At 40.8% G+C, this 25,773-nt stretch overlaps 1 protein-coding gene across 1 annotated transcript in view; it reads left to right on the top strand.

Annotated features, from left to right (window-relative positions):
- Positions 1-11,755: 11,755 nt before the first annotated feature.
- ERICH6 (glutamate rich 6) overlaps positions 11,756-25,773 on the top strand; it is a 65,755-nt gene continuing 51,737 nt past the window's right edge. The window contains exon 1 of the mRNA XM_084875951.1: positions 11,756-11,843. Coding sequence (XP_084732077.1) covers positions 11,822-11,843 — 22 coding nt within the window. The 5' untranslated portion in view covers positions 11,756-11,821. The remainder of the gene's footprint in view (positions 11,844-25,773) is intronic.

The following is a 25,773-nucleotide window of genomic DNA, read 5'->3' on the forward strand; positions in this document are numbered from 1 at the left end:
TCATCTGTTCTTGCTAAGACACAGAAGCACCATAAAATTACTGCTCCCTACACAGCAAGGAAACAAAAGCCTTATCATATTGTAAATTGTTGTATTACACCTTGTGATGCCATCCTTTGCTCCTTGCTTAGAAACTCACTACCCAAATATGCTAGACCAGGTAGTTCATGAGAAAATCCAATGAAGCCAGATTTTTGTTAGCTATACTTATCAGCCTATGGCATGTTACAACTCTACTACCAAATGCACGTGGGGGTGGGGGGGTGGGGATGGAAAAAAAAAATAATAGGACATGGCACCAATGTGCAGCTAACTAATGTTGCTCCTATTTGAGCAGTAAGCAGGGCCAACATCCAACAGGTCACCTCCCAGATGAACTATGCAACTCTACCCCCAAGGCTGAAAACACCACCTGCCCCTGGTGCCTTTTTCTGGAACATTCTACGTGTGTGGGACCACTGCTTATCTCCAAACTGGACAGGAATACCTTTAAACTTCAGATGGCCCTACAAACCAGAACTCCCTTCAAACCCCTCTGAGGGGAAGAAGCCAGATGCTAATTCTTTGGTCATTGTTCCTTTCCAGCAGGATGGTCATCACCCCTGTTCACCATAACATCACGTCATGTCATTGCTCCACAAGGCTAAAAGAAGCTTGTGGTACGGGTGTGTGTGTGTGTGTGTGTGTGTGTGTGTGTGTGCGTGTGTGTGTGTGTGTGTGTGTGTGTGTGTGGAATGAGGATGAACCTGGTCTTGCAAGGTGTGTCAGGCCATAAAAACTGTGAACAATGTACTGCTCTTGGGGGGGGGGGGGGGGGCCTGTCCTTATCGCTGGCCCTAGGACAGATCATCAAATATGGCCTTGGGACCCCCAACACCTGGGGGCCTTCCTGTAAGCCTAAGAAAAGGGGCTGGAACCATATCTGCAAGACAAAGACCTTAGAAGGGTATAAAAAGTGAAGCCCTCTGCGTGTTTCTTCACTCTGATTTAGAAATTATTCCCGGAGTTCACTAGTGTTAATAAATAGGGTCCCTCCCTTTTTCTAGGAAGTGTGCTTGGTATTTCTTTGGTCTTCTGCAACAGGAAGACAAAATAATGACCTGGCCTTGCTTTGTTTCTTTTAATCATGGTTTCAGAGTTACCTTTTTTCTTATTCTACTTGGGCTGCTAGAACAAAGTAACATAAATGGGGTACCTTATACACAAGAAAGTCAAACCAGCAAACTAGAACACAAGTTTTTATAGTTTCATAAAGTTTGATCTAATTTCCAACAAGCATCTGAGTATACACACATAAACACACTCCAGCATCTGCAATAACAAGTGGCCTTATGGCTCTCCATTGCTAGTAGCCCCTACCCCTACCCCACTCAAAAAAAAGACTTGCCCAAAGAAGCTGATAGAAGAACGGGAGATCATCTGGCCGCAGGTTGCCAGAGTATCTCTGAGACCACGGAGAGCTTGTGCAAAAGAAGTTTGCAGTGGCCCAGCTCCCGCAGCAGCCCTGGCCTCAGCACCTCTCTATCTCTGTCCACCATTCCACCCAGCTAAGGGGGTCCGGGGGCTTTATTTATTTATTTGTAATATTTTTTTTAAAATCCTCACCTGAGAATATGTTTATTGATTTGAGATAGAAACATTCATCGTTTCCTTCTGTATGTGCCCTAACTGGGAATCCAAACCTACTGAGCCACCCCCCCCCCCAGGGGGGGGCTCTGAGGCTTTAAATGCCCCAGGTCGCACACGCGCTGGCGGTTGCCCAGGGAGACGGACAAACAACAGGGCGCGCCCCGGGCCAGGGGACCAACCGCACCTGCTCCCGCCATGGCTAGCATGCAGTGGCAGGGCAGCTTCAGGAAGTCCGAGGAGGAGGGCCTGGAAGAGGAGGATGAGGAAGAGGAGGAAGACCTGCTGGCGATGAGAGGAGAGGAGGAAGAGGAGATAGAAGTGGAGGAGATGGCAGACGTGGAGGAGAAGGCGGAGGCAGGAGTGCAGGAGAAGAGGGTGGAGGTCCACAGGGCGCTGGACGATGAGTACTTGTGGAAGATTATGGAAGTCGGTGGCGAGGAAGACCTGCCAGAGGCACGCCCGCGCTTAGCCAGCGTCGTGAGCCCTAGCCTGAGCTCGCCGTCCAGCGAGGCTCTGACGATCAGCCCGCTCATGAGCTTCAAGGGCTCCAGCACCAGCTCGCCCTCCAGCGTCTCCACCCAGACAAGTACTGCCCCGCCCACCCTTCCCTGGAAGCTTCGGGCCCTCGGGCCCTCGGGGGCAGCTGACCCAAAGGCGCCAGAGCCTTCGTCCCCCTGGGTGTCTGATTTCTAAATATGGGCACTACCACCACCACCCTATCTCAGTCCCTTCTGTAAAAGACATTTAAATCCTGGCTGAGCGGGTGTGATGGCTCACAATTTAGGATATAGGTGAACACACAGCACGCAAGGATCTCTCCCCTCTCTCGCTTCTCACCCCTCTCTCCGCTCTCAACCCTCTCCCCCGCCCCCGCCCCCGCCCCCACCTTCTCTCTCCAGTCTCTCTCCTGTCTCTCTCCCCTCTTGGAGGAGTAGTGCCTTAAGGGTGCTGTGTAACTAAAAACAGTCCTCCCCTTTCTGTCAAATTTCCTCTTTTCCTCTGCTGAAACCACTCCAGTCACTTTCTTAGAAATGTTTTGTCAGGATAATTCTTTGTTGGGGCGGGAAGAGGGAAAGGCTGTCCTCTGCACTATTGGATGTTTAGCAGCATCCCTAGCCTCTGGCCCTGCTATGCCATTAGCTCCTACCCCACTTTATGACAATCAAAAATGTCTTCCGATGTTGCCAAATTTTTCCTGGATGACAAAATTGTCTTCTTGAGAACCACTGATTTAGAGGCAATGGCTAAAAATTTTAATGTTTCATTCAACAGGTTTGCCTACGATATTTCAGACATTTAGGAAAAGCATGTCTGAAGTAAATTTAGATAGGTAAGATAATGTTTTTATGTTATTTTTGAAGCTGGTTGCATTTACTTTTTGGATAAACATGTCAGGAAGAGGAGTAAAATAACCCAGGACATTTGCAACTAATTAATTTTTTAAAGTTTTGTGTTTTTTGTTTTTTTGGGTGTTTGTTTTTTTTTGTTGTTGTTGTTTTTGTTTTTTACAGATCTACACTGTTAAACAATTTGGAAGAGATAAAGACAAGGTCCCTGCCCATTTCCAACTCATCACCTACCTGTAGAGAGGACATGTGCACTTAATGTAACTCAATAACAACTGTATGCATGTGTAAGCACTATGAACATTTAGGACATAAGTCTATTGGCTAAATTCAAGAGTGATCAAGGACACTTGTGGAGGAGAATGGAAATTATGATCCTTTTCTTTTTCTTTTTCCTTTTGTTGCTATTAGCCTACGAGTACTTTGTGATAAGAAGACACCAGAGAAATCCTTTTTGAAATATCTTTATAAATCTTCCCTGAAATCTATGCCAAACCTGAGATTACAATCTTGAATTACTATTCACCTAAGTTTTGCTTTTACAAGCAACTTCTAAATTATTAAGCATAAGGAGAATAGTTCTGTTCTATTATATGTTTCTATGTATCCTCTTATTTCAACATTTTATTAAAAGATAATATATGTACGTGGTTAAAATATTAAAGTATACATGGTATAAAATTTTATTTTTTAATAGACTTTTATTGATTTCAGAGAGGAAGGGGGAGAGAGAGAGAATCATTGATCAGCTACCTCCTGCACACCCCTCACTGGAGACCAAGCCCACAACCCCAGCATGTGCCCTAACCTGGAATCAAACCATGACTTCATGGTTCATAGGTTGGCACTTAACCACTGAACCACACCAGCTGAACAAATTTTAAATCTTCATACTCTTCTTCATCACCAACCCACCCCCACTCATCATAATTAACATACTGTTAACTGTGGGGAAGCACAGGACTTGGTCAGAAAATCAGTAAGGAGGATTCTCTGAAAGTTTGGGGGGTACCTCTAGGGGGACCTTGCTGAAGGTGGTAGACCCTGCCTTGACTTTTCCAAACAAGTCCAGGTGTTTTACTGTAATCTTTTTGTTTAGTCTTTAGATAGCCTTGCTTAAAGGACACTACAGACATAGGTCTTTTCAAGGATGCTTTCCCTACTGATAGTATCTAATTCTTAATTTTAATTCAAGCTATTGTTACAATAAAAGCCTGAGGAGGCAAGGGAATGGGGCTGTTTGGTTCCAATAGCCAAGCAGCCTCTTAGCCCTCTCTTTCACAGAAACGTGTATCAGAGTAATCCATTCTCTATTGATCAGGGTCTGCTGATTGAGTCCTGGCAGTAAACAGTTTGTTTTGCTTCCAGTACAATTTTAAATAGCATATTTTCATTTCTTGACTTATCAATTTGTGACATAACTAATGACTTATCATCATGAAAGATAAACAAATGTAGTTTAAACCACTTCCCTCCTCTCCATTTTTGGTTGTGACATTATTTTTAGTTTTTCTCTTTTTAGGACATTAATATATTTAAATCACTACTTTTTTTTTAGAGAGAAAGAGAATGGAAGGGAGAGAGGAAGGGAGTGAGAGAGAAACATCGATGTGAGAGAGACACAGATTGGTTGCCTTCTGCATTCACCTACCTGTGGAGAGGACATAACTTGGTCTATAGAGCTGGGGATCAAACCTGCAACCAAGCTGCCTTCCCTTGACCAGGAATCAAACCTGAGACCTTTCTGTGCTAGGGCCAGTGCTTTAACCATTTAGCAACACCAGCCAGGGCTAAACCTGTACTTCCTGACTTGTCAACTTTAGCAGCTATTAACTTATGAAAAATTACATTAATATACTTCTACTCCCTTCTGTCTCTTCTCTCATCCTTACTTTCCCAGTTAACAACAAATTATATAGCAAATTATATTTAAAAATACATATATGATGTACATATACATATATATATGTATGTATGTATGTATGTATATATATATATATATATATATATATATATGTAGTCATATTGCTTTGCCAAGCTTTATTATGTTTGATTTATATTTTGTAATTATAATTAACTCTAGTACATTGGGTACAAGTTTATTCTAAAAATTAAAAACCAATCAACGATACTCAAAATTTCATGCTGACATCCAATAATGTTACTTGGTTTATGCACAAGAAAGTAAAATCCTATGTTCACAAAGCTTAACTCCTAAAATATGAACTTTTCAACTCTCAGTTGTTTTTAGTTGTTTTAAATTTTTCTGAGTTGTGCTCAATGGCCACACTTTCTTGATTCCCATATTGCTTGCTTGCTTTTATTCTTTTTCTTTTTTGCTGAAGAAATTCCTCAGGTAATTATTTCATATAGATCTCGGGGGAATTTCTGAGTCCTTGCCTGTTTTGAAACGTCTTCATTTTATCTCATACTTTATTAATCATATAACCTGGCATAAAACAATAGATTTAAAACCACTTTCCCTTGTGCTCTGAATATATTGATTGCTTTATTGCATTGTAGTATCTGGTATTGCTGATCATGACTCTTAAACCCTTCTGATACTTGCTTATTTCCTCCCTTCACTACCTCTGTTCTTTCCATACTGCAGGTATCTGAAGGATGGCTATTAGGCCTCTGGTATCTAAGATTTTAGGTGTTTACATGCTCCTGTGCAACCCTTTTACAGATTTTACTTATTTATTTATTTATTTATTTATTTATTTATTTATTTATTTTTAATATTTTTGTTTGTTTGTTTTTTGTTTTTTTACAGAGAGGAAGAGAGAGGAATAGAGAGTTAGAAACATCAATGAGAGAGAATCATCGATCAGCTGTCTATGTGCCCGCAACCAAGGTACATGCCCTTGACCGGAATCAAACCCGGGACCATTCAGTCCCCAGACCCACACTCTATCCACTGAGACAAACCAGTTTCGGCATTTGTACAGATTTTATTTCAGGATTCATGTTTGTAGCTTCTAAGAACCAGTTCTTGTTCTCTACGGCTGTGGGGTCTTTTTTAATGTCTTTGTGGGTATGCTTACAACATACTAAAGTTCTTTGTATTGCTTCTTTTTTCTTTCAGAATCAGTTGTTCTGGTTTATTTATTTTGTTCCTTCTTCTTCCATGCTACTGATTGTCCTTAAGTGGCTGATAATCCTTGGTTACCTAATGACTGGTAGCTAAAATGGAGTCCTACAGCTGAGTAGTTCCGTTGTGTGTGTATATTTTAATTTTTTATTCATTGACTAGAGGCACAGCACATGAAATTGATGCATGGGTAGGGTCCCTAGGCCTGGCCTGCGATCAGGGCAGATCTTCCCCAGCTGCTGGCAGTTGACCCTGCCCTTCTGCCACCACACCCTGCTGCCAAAGCTGGTCGCCTTCTGTGTGTGGGGCAACTGGCGGGGAGATTGGGGCCCCACTTACTCGCACCCGCCTTCGCATGGTGCTGCCCACTGCCACCCATCCAAGGTTTCCATTCCCCATCGGGCCATTGGAGCCTGCTGGCCAAGGGGAAAGGACCAAGAGGTTGGCCGTTCCCACCTGCTCACTGGCCCTGCCCCCACCACTGGTGGCCCTCTATGTGTGGGAAATGAGCAAGGAGATAAGGACCCCACTTGCTGGCACCCACCTCAGCCTGATGCCACCCACCCTTGGTTCCTCATTCCCCATCTGGTGGTCAGAGCCTGCTGGCCAGGGGGAGGGAGCGAGAGGTTGGCTGACAGGCCCTGATTGGGGCCTGTTGGCTGGGGACAGCTCCTACATTGAGTGTCTACCTCCTGGTGGTCAGTGCATGTCATAGCAACTGGTCATTTCTGTGGTCTGGTCTGTTTGCATATTATGCTTTTATGTAAGGAGATTTTTAGAAAAAGAAAGAGAATCATCGATTTGCAGTTCCACCTATTTATGCATTAATTGGCTGATTCTTGTACATGCTCTGGCCGGGAATCAAACCTATAAGCCTGGCACATCTGGTCAATGCTCCAACCAACTAAGTTACCCAGACAGGGCCTGAGTAGCTCTCTTTTCTGACAGGGCATGCAGAGGGGAGTTTGACTGTGAGTCCTATGTAGGTGGGTGACATATGTCAGAGCTAGCTTCTGGGGAGTGTCATCAGGGAGGAGGCAAGGTGGGCAATCCTACTATTGCTAGGTTAGAGTTAGGATGAGGATGCTGGACTGTGTAGCTGCAGTTCTCTCTAGATAGAATGCGCCTTCCCTTACCAATGAATGTGCCTTCCCTTTCAAGAACCTCTTACTGTGCTCTGCTTCTCTTTCAGACCTAAATCCCTCAGGCTGGCTGCTCACACTTTCTAGAAAGCAGTTCTTTGGGCTTCATCTGGAATAAAAGCAACTCCTACCAAATGCTCTGTACAAGGGGAGAGAAGGAATCTGCCTGTAAGCTCTTCTAAGTTCACTCCTTGAACTTGAATGACAGGCCCCAGCCCCATGTCTGCATTTTGTTGAGTCTGAGCTAGGAGTTTCTTGGAAATTGCCTTTAAAACAAAATTCTCTTTAAACTATATATTTTATTGATTTTTTACAGAGAGGAAGGGAGACAGATAGAGAGATAGAAACGTCGATGAGAGAGAAACATCGACCAGCTGCCTCTTGCACACCCCCTACCGGGGATGTGCCCGCAACCAACGTACATGCCCTTGACCGGAATCTAACCTGGGACCTTTCAGTCTACCACTGAGCCAAACCGGTTTCGGCTAGAACAAAATTCTCTTGTCTTGAGCTGTGGTGTTTCCTGTTCTGCTTTTCCATCAACCTGAGTCCACTTACTTTCTTTTGTATAAGAACTTCTTCAATACTGTCTATTGATGACAGCTTTCTTGTTTTCCAGGGCTATTTCTTGTTTGTTCTTAACTGTTTAGTATCTCAGAAAGGAAGGGCAAAAATGTGTGCTCAGATGCCCTCTTGACCTGGACTCTCTACACGGGAAGCTCTTTCCCAGATTAAGTCTTAATTTTCTCTCATAAATCTTGCTGAGAAAATGCTTCTTTCATATTTTCAAAGCATTCTCTGGTGAATTTGGTGAAGTGTGTTTTTAAGGAAATGTGGCCTAAAAAGCCATTAAAATGTCACCAATATTGGCTCAAGTTCTATGTTCAGTGGTCTTACTACTATTCAGGTTGAAAATGAGGCAAAATTTTTGGGAGCAGGTAAATGTAGAGTAACACAGGTTTGGGAGCCAGACAGGTCTGGGCCCCCACCTGCCTCTGCCATACATAATTTCTGAGAGGTTTTCTATAGCCTCAATTGCTTTGCCTGTAGAAAGGGATACTAGCACCTGCCTTGATTGTTTTGGTTTTTTTTTGTAAAGATAAATAATGTGATAAAGCAAATACTATGTATGTACTGCTACATAGTAAGTTCTTAGAAAATGTTGATTTTGTTATTATCCTTGATCATCTGCCATCTTGACACAGGATTTCAGAAACAATCTTTGGTGTTGGTTTAATGAAAACAAAGAGACCTAAATAAATAATACACTGCTTTTGTTAACCATTGCATTGGGGTGGGTGGGTGGGGGAAGAAACTTTAAATGTTGTCTAGGGATTGCTCTTCAATGTGCCTGAACTCTTGGTCCCTATACCTTTTTTCTCTAGGAGGTTAGATAAACAGACTTGCACAGGTAGCTTCAGCCATTGCGAGGTGTAGTCATTTCAGAATTAAAACAAAACACCTCGCCGAAACCGGTTTGGCTCAGTGGTAGAGCATTGGTCTGTGGACTGAAGGGTCCCAGGTTCAAATCCGGTCAAGGGCATGTACATTGTTGCGGGCTCATCCCCAGTGGGGGGTGTGCAGGAGGCAGCTGGTCGATGTTTCTCTCTCATCGACGTTTCTAGCTCTCTATCTCTCTCCCTCTCTGTAAAAGATCAATAAAATATATTTAAAAAAACAAACAAAAACAAACAAACAAGCAAAAAAACCAGGAAGGTGGAGACACAGGAAAGCAGAGAAACATGGAAAAAGAGAGAAGCAAGATGGTGGCCTAGGTAAGCACCTAAGCTGCTGCCTCATACAACAATTTCAAAACAACTAAAATCAGAACAGACATCATCCAAAAACACAGGAAAGCTGGCGGGGTGGTAAATCTACAACCAGAAAGAAGGAGAGAGGCTCACAGATCAGACTGGCAGCCGCAAGGCGCTGAAGTAGGGTGATGCGCATGCAGAGAGGAAGTGCGGCTGAATGCCTGGCTGGCTGGAGGGGAAAGGAAGTCCCCGATTGCATTGAACCCTTTCCAACTGCACTGAACCACAACCCCGGCCAAAATCCCATGGACCCAGGCTCATATTGGTGGAGTCTGGACTATAGAGAAAGGCACCTGGAGACTCAAAGACTGGGAGACTAGGGAAGCTGGGCAGGGTCTACATTCAGCACAAGTGAGTGAGCACAGAGAGGACTGACCGCAAAGGTTGCCTCGGCCTCTCCATAGCAGAAAAAGTCAGAAGCTCCAGACTATAGAGACCCAACTCAATTACGGGCGAGCCCCTGAGGCACCCACATTCTTGCACAGGGAATCAGGACAGTCAGGTGGAAACTCAGGGGAGCCTTGGAAGGCAGAGTTCAGGTGGAAACTCAGGCGATTGCACAAGGGCAGGGCTGAAGGGAAACCAAGACTATCAGCTCAGCCCTGAAACTCCGCCCCATCTAAACTGAGCACAGAGACTTTTGCAATTTTACAAGTCTGATCCTATAAGACTGTCTCCAATACAGAAGGCATCCCGGTGTAGACATAGCTGATACCCACATCCAATTAGCCTGAAGGACAATTCCTCCCAGGGATACCAACAACAATCAAGACTTAACTACAACAAGGCTGTACACGCAGTCCACAAAGGGGAGCACCAAGAGTGTTCTACCTCAGGTAACTGTGGAGGTGACCCACCAAGCCATATAGGACACCAAACACACAAAGCCATCCTACCAACTCTGGGAAGCAGAGAAAATGCCTAGACAAGGAAATAGATCTCAAACGAAAGAGATGGAGAACAAAAGACTGGATATAGAGTTCAAAACCATGGTTATAAGGTTTTACAAGAATTTCCTAGAAAAGGCCGATAAAATAAATGAGACCTTTGAGGATATGAAAAGTGATCAACTAGAAATAAAGAATACATTGTCTTAAATAAATATATATATATATATTATACAGAGTCCTAAAAACAGAATGGAAGATTGCAAGAATCAAGTCAAAGATTTGGAATCCAAAGAGCCAGAGGACACTCCTCCGCAGAAGCAAGAAGAGAATCCAGAAAGTTGAAGATAGTGTAAGAAATCTCTGGGACAACTTCAAGTGAACCAACATCAGAATTATGGGGGTCCCTGAAGAAGAGAGACAGCAAGATACCAAAAACATACTGGAAGAAATAGTGACAGAAAATTTCCCCACCTGGTGAAAGAATTAGACTTACAAGTCCAAGAAGTGCACAGAACTCCAAACAAAAGGAATCCAAAGAGGACCACACCAAGACAAATCATAATTAAAATTCCAAGAGCAAAAGACAAAGAGAGAATATTAAAAACAGCAAGAGAAAAGCAGGTAGTTGCCTATAAAGGAGCACCCATGTAATTGTCAGCTGATTTCTCAACAGAAACCATGCAAACCAGACGGGAATGACAAGAAATATTCAAAGTGATGAATAGCAAGAACCTACAGCAAAAGTTACTCTACCCAGCAAAGCTATCACTCAGAATCAAAGGCCAGATAAGGAGCTTCACAAATAAAAAAAAGCTAAAGGAGTTCATCACCACCAAACCAGAATTATATGAATTGCTGAAGGGGGTTCTTTAGGAAGAGGAAGAAGGAAGAAGATAAAGATAAAAATTATGAACAATAAATACATAACTATCAACAAGTGAATCTAAATACCAAGGGAATTAAAAATCTGATGAACAATATTAACTGTTGAATATAACAGAATCAGAGGTATGGAAGGGGAATGGACTGACAATTCTCGGGGAAAAGAGGAGTGGGGGGCGTGGGAAGAGACTGAACAAAAACTGTACACCTATGGATGAGAACAATAGGGGATGGGGAAAGGGCAGAGGGTGGAATGGAAACCTGGTGGAGGGGAGCTATAGAGGGGGGGGGGGGGAAAGGAACATTTGTAATAATCTGAACAATAAAGATTTATTCTTTTTAAAAAGGGACAGTTCTGAAATTTGTCTAAATTTTTGGAAAAAATTTGTTTGATAATTTTGGAAGATGCCCAAAATTATTACAAGAAAATGAAATTCAAAGGAACTTGAAAAACAAGTTATCATGTACTTGTTACCAGTAACAGTCACTTTAACTAGTAAAAGTCAATAAATTCCTGCCTTTCTATTATGTCAATGATAATTCAAGTAGTAACTGATTAAAATACTTATAGAAAGAATGAAGATTTTTTAATTACACTGCATTTAGCTTCAGCCTTCTATAAAGAATTCTCATTTAAATTCAAGCACTTAACCATCACTGCCACCACCACTAGCAGTACACACACAGAGAATGGTAGTAATTTAGTCCCTGAGGAGGTAATGGCATTGGGAGCCTCCAGGATTTAGAAAGGAGTACTTGCTAAAGAACAGATGCTGTGCAAACACACTGTGCCTAACTTTACTGGAGAGATAAAGATGGAAGAAAATACTTCAAAGAAAATAGAATTCAGGATCTTCTGTGTACACTTGTTATTTGACTATTAAATGTACTCTATTTAGAACTGATAACCACTATCTAGGCATATTCAAAAATAATGTTTTGTCTAAATTTCAGGTCGAGTAATTATGATTTATATCCAGGAATCCCAATATCAGTCCAAACAGAAGAAAGCTGGCTTCAAGAGATGTCCAGAAAAAGGAAGCCTAGTGAGTAGTTTGATTTGTTAGCTTTTGCTGGGTGATGGGATAGCACATTGGGAAGAGCAATGTAGGTAATTGGTAAGTCCAGGTTTGAACTCCAGCCCCAGCACTAACATTATGAGGACCGGGCAAGCTGCTTCACCTCATTCAATCTCAGTTTCCTCACATGCTGGCAATAATACTGCTACTGTTATGTAGATCAAAATGAGGTTAAATGTTTAAATTCCTTGGCACTTAGTCTTTAAGAAATAGTGGTGTTATTGGTAAACCCCCTGTTGGTCTCAGGCTGCCTGTCACTATGTCCAATAACCAAGGCAGGGTTGAGTCATATAAGGCATTTATTGAGAAGGCCAGCCAACGAAGAAAACAGGGTGCTTACAAGCATTCACATCCTGTCATACACAAGGTGTAGGGAACAGGATTATAAAGGGGAAGGGCTAGAGCAGTGATTCCCAACATGAGACACACACCCAAATTGCTCAGGGGGGCATTTGATTTTTAAGGGGGGCAATTCTTATCTATAACTTATTTTTAATAACTTATTTTTGCATTTCTTATGGCTCTAGGAGCCCCATATACAGTATATAAATATATATTGTCACATATTTATGCATTTCAGTTCTCATGTTTTGAACTTTACTTGCTATTTTTTCATCATTTCATATTATATTTTTAAACAGTTTCTTAATGATTTCTTCCTCAGTACTTCAACTGTTCTTTCATTCTTTTATTTTTCTCTTTCTTGGATGCCATGTTCTTTGGAAGCTTGTTTAGACCAAATTAATGGCCTTTTAAGCTTCCTCCACATGAATAAGAGCTCACTTTTTAAAATAATCCTATATAAGAGCCTAATATGCAAATTGTCTCCTCGGGTGGTCCTTTGACCAGGAGACCTGATTCGATTGCTCACTATGATGTGTGCTGACCACCAGGGGGCGGCATGGAACATGGCGGGCATTGGTGATGCAGCACTGGCAGCAGGCATTCAGATGCCAGGTGCCTTCCAGGAGCCTGCCCCACACTTGCACAGCCTCCTGGGTGAGCTGGGCCACAGCAGCATGGACCATAGGGGCTGGTCAACTCCCTGTGGGTTCACACCTGGCTTCCTTGCAGTGCCACTGAGTGGTCCAGAGGCCGTGTTGCACTCTGGCCCACAGTATCCGCTGCACTCACCGCATCCCCACATGGAGACTCAGGCACCGTGACTCAGGCAGAGGGGGGCACACGGGGGCCCCGAGGCCCAGGCGTTGCCCAGGGCCCAGAGATCAGTTGGGATTTGCCCGTTCATGCCAGACGCTCGCACTTCAATTGCCGGCCAAGCCTAGGGACTGCACCTGTGCTTGAATTTTGTGCACCAGGCCCTAGTAAAAAAGGGGTGGGGGAGATCAGGATTTTAGAGATAGATGGAGCATATCTGGTTTTTTTGGTGTTTTTTTTTTAATCAATCTTCATCGTTCATATTATTACAAAAGTTTCTCATTTTTCCCCCCTCCATTGCTCCCTTCCATCCCACCCTCTGCCCTTTCCCCACCCATCATTGTCCTCATCCATAGGTGCACAGTTTATCTTCAGTCTCTTCCCACATCCCCATCTTCCCTTTTCCCCAAGAATCATCAGTTCACTCCCCTTCCATGCCTCTGATTCTATTATATTCAACAGTTAATATTGTTCATCAGATTTTTAAAATTTTTTTTAGTTTTTAGATTCACTTGTTGATAGTTACGTATTTGTTGTTCATAGTTTTTATCTTTATTTACTTTTTCTTCCAAAAGAACCCCCTTCAGCAATTCATATAATTCTGGTTTGGTGGTGATGAACTCCTTTAGCTTTTTTTTTATTGGTGAAGCTCTTAATCTGGCCTGTGATTCTGAGTGATAGCTTTGCTGGGTAGGTTATTTTTGGCTGTAGGTTCTTACTATTCATCACCTTGAATATTTCTTGCCATTCCCGTCTGGCTTGCATGGTTTCTGTTGAGAAATCAGCTGACAATTGTATGGGTGCTCCTTTATAGGTAACTACGTGCTTTTCTCTTGCTGTTTTTAATATTCTCTCTTTGTCTTTTGCTCTTGGAATTTTAATTATGATGTGTCTTGGTGTGGTCTTCTTTGGGTTCCTTTTGTTTGGAGTTCTGTGTGCTTCCTGGACTTGTAAGTCTAATTCTTTCACCAGGTGGGGAAGTTTTCTGTCACTATTTCTTTCAGTATGTTTTCGATATCTTGCTCTCTCTCATCTTCTGGGACCCCCATAATTCTGATGTTGGTTCACTTAAAGTTGTCCCAGAGTTTTCTTACATTATCTTCAACTTTCTGGATTCTCTTGCCTTCTTGCTTCTGCGGAGGAGTGTCTTCTGGCTCTTTATGTTCCAAATCTTTGACTTGATTCTTGCAATCTTCTATTCTGTTTTTAGGACTCTATAATATATATTTTTTTTTATTTCAGACAATGTATTCTTTATTTCTTGTTGATCCCTTATTATTTCTTGTTGATCCCTTATTATTTCTTATTGATCCCTTATTATTTCTAGTTGATCCTTTTTCATATCCTCATAGGTCTCATTTATAGTAATAATTTTATCGGCCTTTTCTAGGAGATTCTTGAACAACCTTATAAGCGTGGTTTTGAACTCTATATCCAGTCGCTTTTTGTCCTCCATTTCTTTCATTTGTGATCTATTTCCTTGTCTCTGCATTTTCACAGCTTCCCTGATGGGGCGGAGTTTCAGGCTGGAGCCTACAGCCTTGGCTTCCATCAGCTACGCCCTATGCGGCTCCTGAGTCTCAGTATTCCTCAGGGTCCTTCAGTACTCGCTACAAGCACCTCTGAGAGTGAGGTGCCCTCGAGTTTCGCCTGCTACCAAACAGTCTAGTCTTTCCCCCAATGGGCCTGGAACTGGGGTTCAGTTCAGTTGGAAGTGGGATTGGAGGTGGCATTCAGAGCAGTCTGGAGCCCCTGTCTCCTTCCCGCCAGGGCAATCCCGCAGCACAGCCAACCGTCCTTTCTCTGCGCACAATGTGCGTGCCTCCGGGGGCTCTGCCTTTCGCTGCTCCCACAGGGTTCTGCCTTCCAGCCCAGCTCCCTCTGGATGAGCCTGGGTCCCCAGGGTCTGGCCTAGAACTGGGGTTCAGCGCTGTTGGGTCTGGGGTTCAGCACAGTCCGGAGCTTTTATCTCCTTCCCACTAGGGAACGCCAGCCAGGCACTCAGCCTCCCCCTCCTCTCCAGCTCCGTTCTCTCTGCACGTGCCGCGTGTCTCCATATCTTAGGCTTTTACAGCTCCTCCGCTCTTCCTCCTGGTTTTCTCCTTGCTTCTCATTGTAGAATTTCCAGTCAGTCAACTTTCCTGTAGTTCTGGGTAATGTCCATTTTATATTTTAGTTGTATTTTATTGAAATTGTTGTGTGCGGCTGTGGTTAGGTGTTTACCTGTGCAGCCATCTTGGATCCTCTCTTGAGAAATTTAACTTTCTATTCACATAAGTATATATGTTCTAAGATTTAAAGTGATATTATTATTTTTCAGATTAATTCAGGTGTTCTATCTACCAGATATAAGTTCCCCTATCAGTAATGTTTATGTTCCCAGCAAGTAATAATGTGCCATTATGTTTTGATACATATATTTATTTTTATTATAGAACATATAAATACTGTTTTTTAAATGTCAGACCATTAAATATATAATGTAAAAATTAAAATTTTAAGTTATTACAATATACTCCTCAGAATTAATCTTTTTGCCCAGTGGCTCAGTGGTTGAGCATTGACCTAGGAACCAAGAAATCCCAGTTCCAGTCCCAGTCAGAGCACATGCCTAGGTTATAGGCTTGATTCCCAGTAGGGGTGTGCAGAAGGCAGCCTATCAATGAATCTCTCTCATCATTGACATTTCTCTCTCTCTCTTCCTTCCTCTCTAAAATCAATAAAAATACATTTTTTTTAAAAAAAAGACATAATCTTTATGAACAGTCTTTCCTTTCAGGGTTTACATTTGCTTTGTGTTATATCACTTATTCATTAGGTGCTTTTTGAGCACCTACCATATGCCAAAGCACCTATCATAGGCCCAACCCTGTTCCTGGGAAACAATAGTGAACAAAACAAGCAAAATTCCTGTCTCAGTGATCTTCTATAGAGTGTGGGATGTGGAGGTAATGGTGAGATAAATAATAAAATAATTGAATATATAATACATTAGGTAAGTGCTAAGGAGAAAAAATCAAGCAGGTAAAGGATGGAAAATGTTGGGCAGGAAGGATGCAAGCTTATACAATGTGTTCAGAGAAATCTTCACTGAGAAGCTGAAATATTTGCTCAAAGGCCTAAACACACACACACACACACAAACACACACACACACACACTAAAATAGGTGAGAGCATGAGACATCACAATTTCTGTGGGAAGAGTGTTCTAGGCACAGAAAACAGGAAGTGCCTCCTAGAGCAGAGAGGCATCCTGTGTGGCTGCAGTGGGAAAAGTAAGGAGGAGAATCTTTGGGAACAAGGTCAAAGAGATAAAGCCTCTTCTTTAATTTTTTTTACTGAACAGTATGTCGTGCAAATCTTTTTCAGTGGGAATGAAGTGGGAAATCACCGGAGGGTTTGCACAAAAGAGTGACACAACCTGTCGTAAAAATATTTTTTAAATGTTAATTATTGCCAAATTAATCTCTGTGGTCAATGTAATTTTGATTGGATTTTTTCATTGGAATTTGGCAAGTTGATCCTATGATCTGGGTTGGCAGTTTTAAAAGATAAATTGAAGCATTTTCAAATGTTTAAGTGTTTATTGAACAAATGTTCATCCAGATTGTGCAGCATAGACCAGGAGTTTAGGAACCCTCCATTGACAAGAGCTATGGAAAGGTGTTTATAGAGGAGACACAGGAGCAAAGCAAGGAAATTATTTTATTGGCTACAGAGGCAGTGCTTACACTATTTGGGGAGCCTAGTTGGCTGTTTGTGATTGGCTGTTTTAACCTTGAGATATTTTCAGGAATTGACTCTGGTTTAGGTTTCAGCTTGCTTACATCAGACAAGACACTGCAGCCATTTCTAATTTCTCCTTGTTTAATTAACAGTATTTGATTAGTGTACTTGTCCATTTTTTAAATGAATCTTCCTTTGTAGGTTTTTTGTTGTTGTTGTTGTTATTGTTTTTTTTCAAGAGGACTTACATGCAGCTCTTATAAGTTTATTCCTAGGTACTTTTTAGTCATTTTATCAATGTAACAATTGGCATTTTTTTCAATTATATTTTCTAATTGTTTATGTCACTGCATTGGAAAACTGTTTATTTCTATGTGTTAATCTTCTATCTCTGACCTTCTTATTAATTCTATCAGTTTGTCTCTTGAAAGCCTGTTAGACAATTATATTTCCTGTGAATAACAGCAATTTTATTTCTTCTTTAATTTTTTTTTTTACTGACCAGTATGTCGTGCACATCTTCCCATGTTAGGGAAGATTGCTCTAATCTTCTGATGACTGCACAGTATTCATATATGTACAGTTATTGTGACTTATGTAACAATCTGATTGCTAGGTATTTCACGGTTGGTTAGGTTTGGTTTGGTTCCTTGAGTTCTTCCCAACAGCAAATAATGCCTTAATGAAAATCTTTGTGCATTGATGTAGATCCTTGAATAATGTCATTTCATTGTAATGTTGATTATATTAAATCTTTATTGTTGAAAGTATTGCATATGTATAAACTTATTGCTTGTATATCAATAGCCAATGGTAAAATCAATTTTGTTATAGATCATTTCACTTAAAGTCACAGAACCCGTTGATGAGTTAAATTGAGATTTATATTGCACCAGTGTTTGTATTTCTATTGGACAAAATGCCTAAAATATATTTAAAATTATTTCAGATGCTCCACATAAAAAGTGTGTTACCTCTGAAGCCTATTTTTTCTCCAGCAGCAGTCCTTGCCACCTCTAGCTCTGCAGGGAGACTTATCAGCCTCCTCCCATTACTACTGAGTAATTGTAGATTGTTCTGATTGGTTTCTCATCAGTGTAATACTGTGTGCTTAAACTTCTAGATTTACTCCATGTTATTGTTGTGTTGGTGGCTGCTTTCCCAATTTCCAGTACTGCCCTGGAGTAAGTGGAGGAAATGATACTGGTGGATTTGTTCATTGCGTTGAACTTGAACACCCCTCCCTCAGCACATGTCTACCTGAAAAATCTTTTATAGAATAGCAGACATTAAGTAGACAGAATAGTACTTAAGAGATGCAGAAAATAACAGCGTCTGCAAAATCCTATATAATAAAAGCCTAATATGCTAAATATCTAGTTATCCATTCAACCAATCAACTTGAATTATGCTAATGATATGCTAAGACCGCTCAACCATTCACTATGACATGCACTGACCACCAGGGGGCAAATGCTCCAACCAGTAGATTATCTTGCTGCTAGAGTCCAGCTGATCAGGACTGAGCAAGATGGGCCCGACATGCCCTGGAGCCCTCCTGTGTCCCTCCTGGCCCTAATTGTGCACTGGTGGGATCCCTTGGCCTAGCCTGTGTCCTCTCACAATCCGGGACCCCTTGGGGAATGTCAGAAAGCCAATTTCAGCCCTGTCCTATTCAAGGCAGGAGCAGCCCCCTAGAGGTGAGTGCACTCACACAGGGGTAGTGCTGCTCAGCCAGAAGCTGAGCTCACCACTGGCAAGCGCAGTGGCAGTGGCCAGAGCCTCTCTAGCCTGTGCAGCAGTGTTAAGGATGTCCGATAGCCCTGGGGAGCAGGCCTAAGCCATCAGTCAGACATCCCCCAAGGGTTCCCAGACTGCAAGAGGGTGTAGGCTGGGCTGAAGGACTTGCTTTTCCCCCACCCCCACCCCCCAGTAAATGAATCTTATTGAGGTAGCCATTCTGACAGGTGTGAGGTGAGTTTGTATATCTCTGATGATCATTTTGAGCATTTTTTCATATAGTTTTTAGCCATCTATATGTCCACTTTGGAGAAGTGTCTATTTAGTCCTTTGCCCATTTTTTAATTCGGTTGTTTGTCTTCCTTTTGTTAAGTTGTATGGAGTTTCTTATATATTTTGGATATTAATTCTTTAGCAAACGTATCATTGCCAAATATATTCTCATGTAGTGGGCTCCCTTTTCATTTTGTTGATTGTTTGTTTTGCTGTGCAGTAGCTTTTTATTTTGATATAGTCCCATTTGTTTATTTTCTCCTTCGTTTCCTTTGCCCTAGGAGATGGATACCCAAACATATTGCTATGACAGGTGTCTAGAATTTTGCTGCCTATGTTTTCTTATAGGATTTTTATGGTTTTTTAATTTTATTTATTTATTTATTTATTTATTTATTTATTTATTTGCATTTATCTGTCCAATTCTCCCAACACCATTTATAGAAGAGACTGTCTTGACACCATTGTATGTTCTTGCCTCCTTTGTCAAATATTAATTGGGCATACTGGCTTGGGTTGATATCTATAATCTTTCTTCTGTTCTATCTATATGCTTGTTCTTGTGCCAGAACCAAGCTGTTTTGATTACGTGGATATAACTTGATATCTGATATTGTGATTCCTCCAACTTTGTTGTTCTTTCTCAAGATTGCTATTGCTATTAAGGGTCTTTTTGGTTCCATATAAATTTTTGGAGTATTTGTTTTAGATCTGTGAAATATGCTATTGGTAATTTAATAGGGATTTCATAGAATCTACATTTTGTTTTGGGTACTATCGGCATTTTAATTATGTTAATTCCATCAATCCATGAACACAGTATATTCTTCCACTTGTTTATATCTTCCTCTTCCTTTTTTTTTTTTCACTGTCCTGTAGTTTCCTGAGTATAACTCTTTTACCTCCTTGGTTAGGACTTCCAGTACTACCCTATATAATAAAGAGGTAATATGCACATTGACCCTCACGCCCTCATGTCACAAGATGGCCACCCCCACATTGTCACAAGATGGCGAGCAGGGGAGGGCAGTTGGGATGACTGGGCAGTAGGGGAGCAGTTAGGTGTCAATAATGCCGGCAGTGGAACATTACGTGTCAATCAGGCCAGCAGGGGAATGGTTAGAGGGCTATCAGTCTGGCAGGCAGAGTGATTAGGGGCAATCAGGCAGCCAGACAGGTGAGTGGTTAGGAACCATCAGTCCCAGATTGTGAGAGGGATATCTCTTGAGGTGGTCCCAGATTAGAGAAGGTACAGGATGGGCTGAGGGACACTAATTTCATATACTGGGACTCTAGTGTTGAATAAGAGTCATTGAAAGCAACATCGTGTCTTATTTATGTTCTTAGAGGAAATGGATTTAGTTTTTGCTTTTTGAGTATGATGTTGGCTACATATTTGTCATATATGGCCTTATTTTAGGGAAGTATGGTCCCTCTATTCCCACTTTGCTGAGCGTTTTGTATAAAAAATTAGTGTTGGATTTTGTTGAATGCTTTTTCTACATTTATTGATATGATCATGTAATTTTTGTATTTTAATTTGTTTATGTGATATATCATGTTTATTGATTTGTGAATATTGTACCATACTTGCATCCCTGGAATAAATCCCAATTGGTCATGGTGTATTATCTTTTTTATTATATTGCTGGTTCCAATTTGCTAATATTTTCTTGAGGATTTTAGCATCTATGCTCATCAGGGATATTGGCCTCTTTATCTGGTTTTTGAATTAGGATAATGCTAGCCTCATAAAACCAGCTTGGAAATGTTCCTTCCTCTTGTATTTTTTGTAAAAGCTTGAGGATGATAGATGTTAGTTGTTCTTTGAATGTTTGGTAAAACTCTTCTGTGAAGCCACGTGGACCAGGGCTTTTGTTTGCTGGAAGTTTTTTGTTTTTGTTTCTTATAACTGCTTCAATTTCATCAGTTGTTATTGACCTATTCAGGTTTTCTAACTCTTCCTGATTCCATTTTTGGAACATTGTATTTTTTTTTTTAAAGGAATTTGTCTATTTTATCCACATTGTCCTACTTTTAGGCATATTGTTATTCATAGTATTTTCTTACAATTCTTTGTATTTTTGTGCTATCAGTAATTACTTTACTGTTTTCATTTCTGATTTTATTTATTTGGGTCTTCTCTAATTGTTTCTTGATGAGTCTGGCTAAAGGTTCATCAATCTTGTTTATCTTTTCAAAGAACTAGCTCTTGGTTCCATTGATTTTTGGACTGTATTTTTTAGCCTATATCTCATTTATATCTGCTCTAACCTTTATTGTTTATTTACTTGTACTTTTATTGTTATTCTCTTTAAGTTATAGGGATAAATAGCTTATTGATAATTTTTGTTTTTTGTTTTTTGGGTTTTTTTAGGTAGACCAGTAGTGCTATGAACTTCCTTCTCATGACTGCTTTTCCTGTGTCCCATAGATTTGGTGTTGTGTATTCATTGTCATTTGTTTCCAGAAAGTTTTTTATTTCTTGCTTGATCTTATTTGTAACCCATTCATTGTTTAATAACATGCTACTTAGCCTCCATGTGTTTGAATGTTTTTGGATGTTTTTACTGTAGTTGATTTATAATCTCATGCCTTTGTGATATGAGAAGATGCTTGATATGATTTTAGCCTTCTTGAACTTGTAGAGACTTGTTTTGTGACCTAACATATGGCCTAAAATGATCCATGTGCACTTAAGAAGAATATATACTCTGCAGCTTTGAGGTGAAATGTTCTATAATGTTCAACTCAATTAAATCCATCTGATCCAGTGTGTCCTTTAGAGTTACTGTTTCCTTAACTTTTTGTCTGGAAGATCTATCCAGTGAAGTCAGAAGGGTGTTAAAGTTCCCTTCTATGACTGCATTGTTGTCAATTTCTCCTTTAAAATCCTCTAAAAAATTTTTTTCTATATATTTAGATGCTCCTATATTGGCTACATCAACTACTATGTTTACCAAGGTTATATCTTCTTTATATAATCAATCCCTTTAGTATTATGTAGTGACCATTATTTTCTATTGTAATACCCTTCACTGTAAAATCTATTTTGTCAGATATGAGTTCTGCTATCACAGTTTTTCTTTTTGTTTAAATTTGCATGGAAAATATTTTCTATTTCTTCACTCTCATTCTTTCTGAGTCTTTTGATGAGGTAGATCTCTTGTAGACAGCATATAATTGTGTCATGTTTTTTATCCATTCAGCTATCCTATGTCTTTTGATTAGAACATTTAAACTATTTACATTTAATGTTATTATTGATAGGAACTTATTTTTCATTTTAATTTTTATTCCTAGGTTTCTCTCTATATATAGTCTTCTTCTCCTTACAGCAATCCCTTTAGCATTTTTTGCAGTGTTGGTTTCGTAGCGATAAATTCCTTTAGCCTTTTTTGCAGCGGAAAGGGGGTCTGGGAAGCTCTTTATTTCAGCATCTATTTTGAATTATAGCCTTGCTGGATATAGTAATCTTAGCTTCAGATTCTTGCTTTTCATTACCTTGAGTACTTCATGCCATTCCCTTCTGGCCTGTAGAGTTTCTGATGAGAAATCAGCCTACAGCCTTATGGGAGCTCCCTTGTAGTTAACAAATTGTGTTTCTCTTGCTGTTTATAAGGTTCTCTCTTTGTCTTTAATTTTGGGCATTTTAATTAAGATGTATCTTGGCATGGGACTGTTTGGGTTCTTGTTTGGGATTCTCTGTGCCTCCTGAACTTGTGTAATCTTCACCAGGTTAGCGAAGTTTTCTACCATTATTTCTACAAACATGTTCTCTATCCATTGCTCTATTTCCTTCCCTTCTGACACACCTGTTATGCAAATATTGTTATGTTTCTTGTCTCAGCTCCCTTAAACTGTCCTCCTATTTTTTTTTTCCTTTTTGGTTCTCTGATTGAGTGATTTTTTATTTCTACTCTGTCTTCTAATTCACTGATCCTTGGCTTCTCCTAATCTGCTATGTATTCCTTCCACTATGTTCTTCATTAGTGCTGTCATTCTTCATAGTTACTACATCTTTTCTCATGCCATTGAGCATCTTTACCATCATTATGTCATTACTCTATGTCTCATATAATTTCTTTTTAAATTTATTTTATTTTTTAATTTTATAAATCTTATTGCTTATTTTTTATTTAATTATTATCTGTGTAGATATCTTACCATCCCCCCTATTGTTCATATTATTACAATTGTTTCTCCTTTTTCCCCCCATAGCTCCCTTCTACCCAGTTCCCACCTCACCCTCTGCCCTTACCTCCCCACCCCCATTGTCCTCATCCATAGGAGTACGATTTTAGTCCAGTCTCTTTCTGCACCCCCACACCCTTTCCCCCCTGATAATTACCAACCCATTCCCTTTCTTTGCCCCTGATTCTATTATACTCACCAGTTTATTCTGTTTCTAAGATTTTTAATTCACTTGATTTTTAGATTCACTTGTTGATATATATGTATTTGTTGATCAAAATTTTTATCTTTACTTTTTTCTTCTTCTTCCTCTTCTTAAAGAATATCTTTCAACATTTCACATAATACTGGTTTGGTGGCGATGAAGTCCTTTAGCTTTTTCTTATCTGTGAAGCTCTTTATCTGCCCTTCAATTCTGAATGATAACTTTTCTGGGTAGAGTAATTTTGGTTGTAGGTTGTTGCTATTCATCACTTTGAATATTTCTTGCCACTCCCATCTGGCCTGCATAGTTTCTGTTGAGAAATCAGCTGATAATTCTATGGGTGCTCTTGCTGCTTGTAAGATTCTCTCTTTGTCTTTTGCCCTTGGCATTTTGATTATGATGTGTCTTGGTGTGGTCCTCTTTGGATTCCTTCTGTTTGGGGTTCTGTGCACTTCCTGGACTTGTAAGTCTATTTCTTTCACCAGTTGGAGAAGTTTTCTGAAATTATTTCTTTAAATAGATTTTCAGTATCTTGCTCTCTCTCTTCTTCTGGCACCCCCATAATTCTGATGTTGGTACACTTGAAGTTATGCCTTCCTCTGTTGGAGCCCAAAGTGAGTGGATGCACAAAAAAATTTTGCATTGGCCCTTTAATAGGGTGTCTGCCATCTCGCCCTGGCAGACAGCAACCCTGCTGCTTTTCACAGCCAGAAGTTATGTGAGCTTCTTTCTCAGTTTTGGTGCTCTGTGGGTAGGGAAGCCAACTTGGGATTTAGAACCCAGAGTTCTCAGTTAGAACCTCCCCCCTCCCTTAGCTAAGGTATCCCTCTGGGACTTTAGCTGCAGTCTGTGGGAGCCCAGCCAGCCCCTTCATTTCCTACCAGTCTCTATCCACTCTCTACTTTCCATCCTTGGTTATCATGGTTCTCTCCAGTTAGTCACCTCAGTTGATTTTTCTGGGTGGTTCTTCCATATTTTAGTTGTATTTCCAGTTTGGCCCTGCGAGAGTGTCAGTGTAGCTTCCATTTACTTCACTGCCATTTTGGAAAATCTGGGGCAGACATATTTATAAAAGTGAGGAATTGGAGTGGTGCATTTTCTTTCTTTGTTCCTTATTGCTGATAAAATGTTATTTAGCCTGATTGGGTATGGCTCAGTGGTTTAGCATCCATGGGGAACCAAAAGGCCACTGGATCTATTTTGGTCAAGACATATAACTGGGTCATGGGCTTGATTCCCAGTAGGGGGTGTGCAGGAAGCAGACAATTGATGATGCTTCTTTCTCATCATTGATGTTTTCTATCTCTCCCTCTCCCTTTCTCTCTCTCTAAAAAAATCAATTTTAAAAAATGTTATTTAGGAAAAAAAAAAGAGAGACAAACACAATAAGAGTATATATTTTTCAAAGAAATATATTAGAGGCCTGGTGTACAAAATTTGTGCATTGTGGCGGGGGGGGGAGGGGGTCCCCTCAGCCCAGCCTGAAACCTCTTGTAATCCAGGGCACCTCAGGGGATGTCTAGTTTAGGCCCAATCCCAGGAACATCCCTCTCATAATCTGGGACCACTGGCTCCTAACTACTCTCCTGCCTGCCTGCCTGCCTGATAACCCCTAACCATTCTGCCTGCCTGCCTGATTGCCCCTAACTGCCTCTGCTTCAGCCCCCACCACCACAGCTTTGTCCAGAAGAATGTCAAAAAGGTTGTTCAGCTGTCCAGTCTCATTAGCATATTACATACATGTATATACCGTGTTTCCCCGAAAATAAGACATCCTCTGAAAATAAGATCCAGTGCATCTTTGGGGGGGAAAATTGATATAAGACACTGTCTTCTTTTCGGGAAAACAGGGTACACACACACACACACACACACACACACATATATATATATATATATATATATATATATATATATATATATATATATATATATATATATAATGTATACTAGAGGCCCATGCACAAATTCATGCATGGGTGGGGTCCCTCAGCCTAGCTAGTTCTTAGGGCTGATCATGGTGCTGGAGGTTGGCTGGCTGGGAGGAGGGGGCATGGGAGGTTGGCTGTGGGAATACATTGACCACCAGGGGGCAGCTCCTGTATTGAGCATCTGCCCCCTGGTGGTCAGTGTGTGTCATAGCAACCACTCAACTGGTGGTTTGATTGGTTGTGTGGTCGCTTAGGCATATGTGCGTGTGTATATATATATTTATATATATATACCCAGTGCATGAAACTCATGCACATGCCAAAACTGGTTTGGCTCAGTGGATAGAGCGTCGATCTGCGGGCTGAATGGTCCCAGGTTCGATTCCGGTCAAGGGCATGTACATTGGTTGCGGGCACATCCTCGGTGGGGGGTTTGCAGGAGGCAGCTGGTCGATGTATCTCTCTCATCGATGTTTCTAGCTCTCTATCCCTCTCCCTTCCTCTCTATGAAAAAATCAATAAAATATATTTTTAAAAATCAATAAAATATATATTCTTTTTTTAAAAAAAAAAGAAAAGAAAAAGAAACTCATGCACAAAGGGGTGGGGTTGTCCCTTAGCCCAGCCTGCGCCCTCTCATAAATTGGGACCCCTTGGATAGGGTCCCT

Source organism: Pipistrellus hanaki (assembly GCF_964339955.1).
Source record: "Pipistrellus hanaki genome assembly, chromosome: 2".
NCBI classification, from domain to species: Eukaryota; Metazoa; Chordata; class Mammalia; order Chiroptera; family Vespertilionidae; genus Pipistrellus; species Pipistrellus hanaki.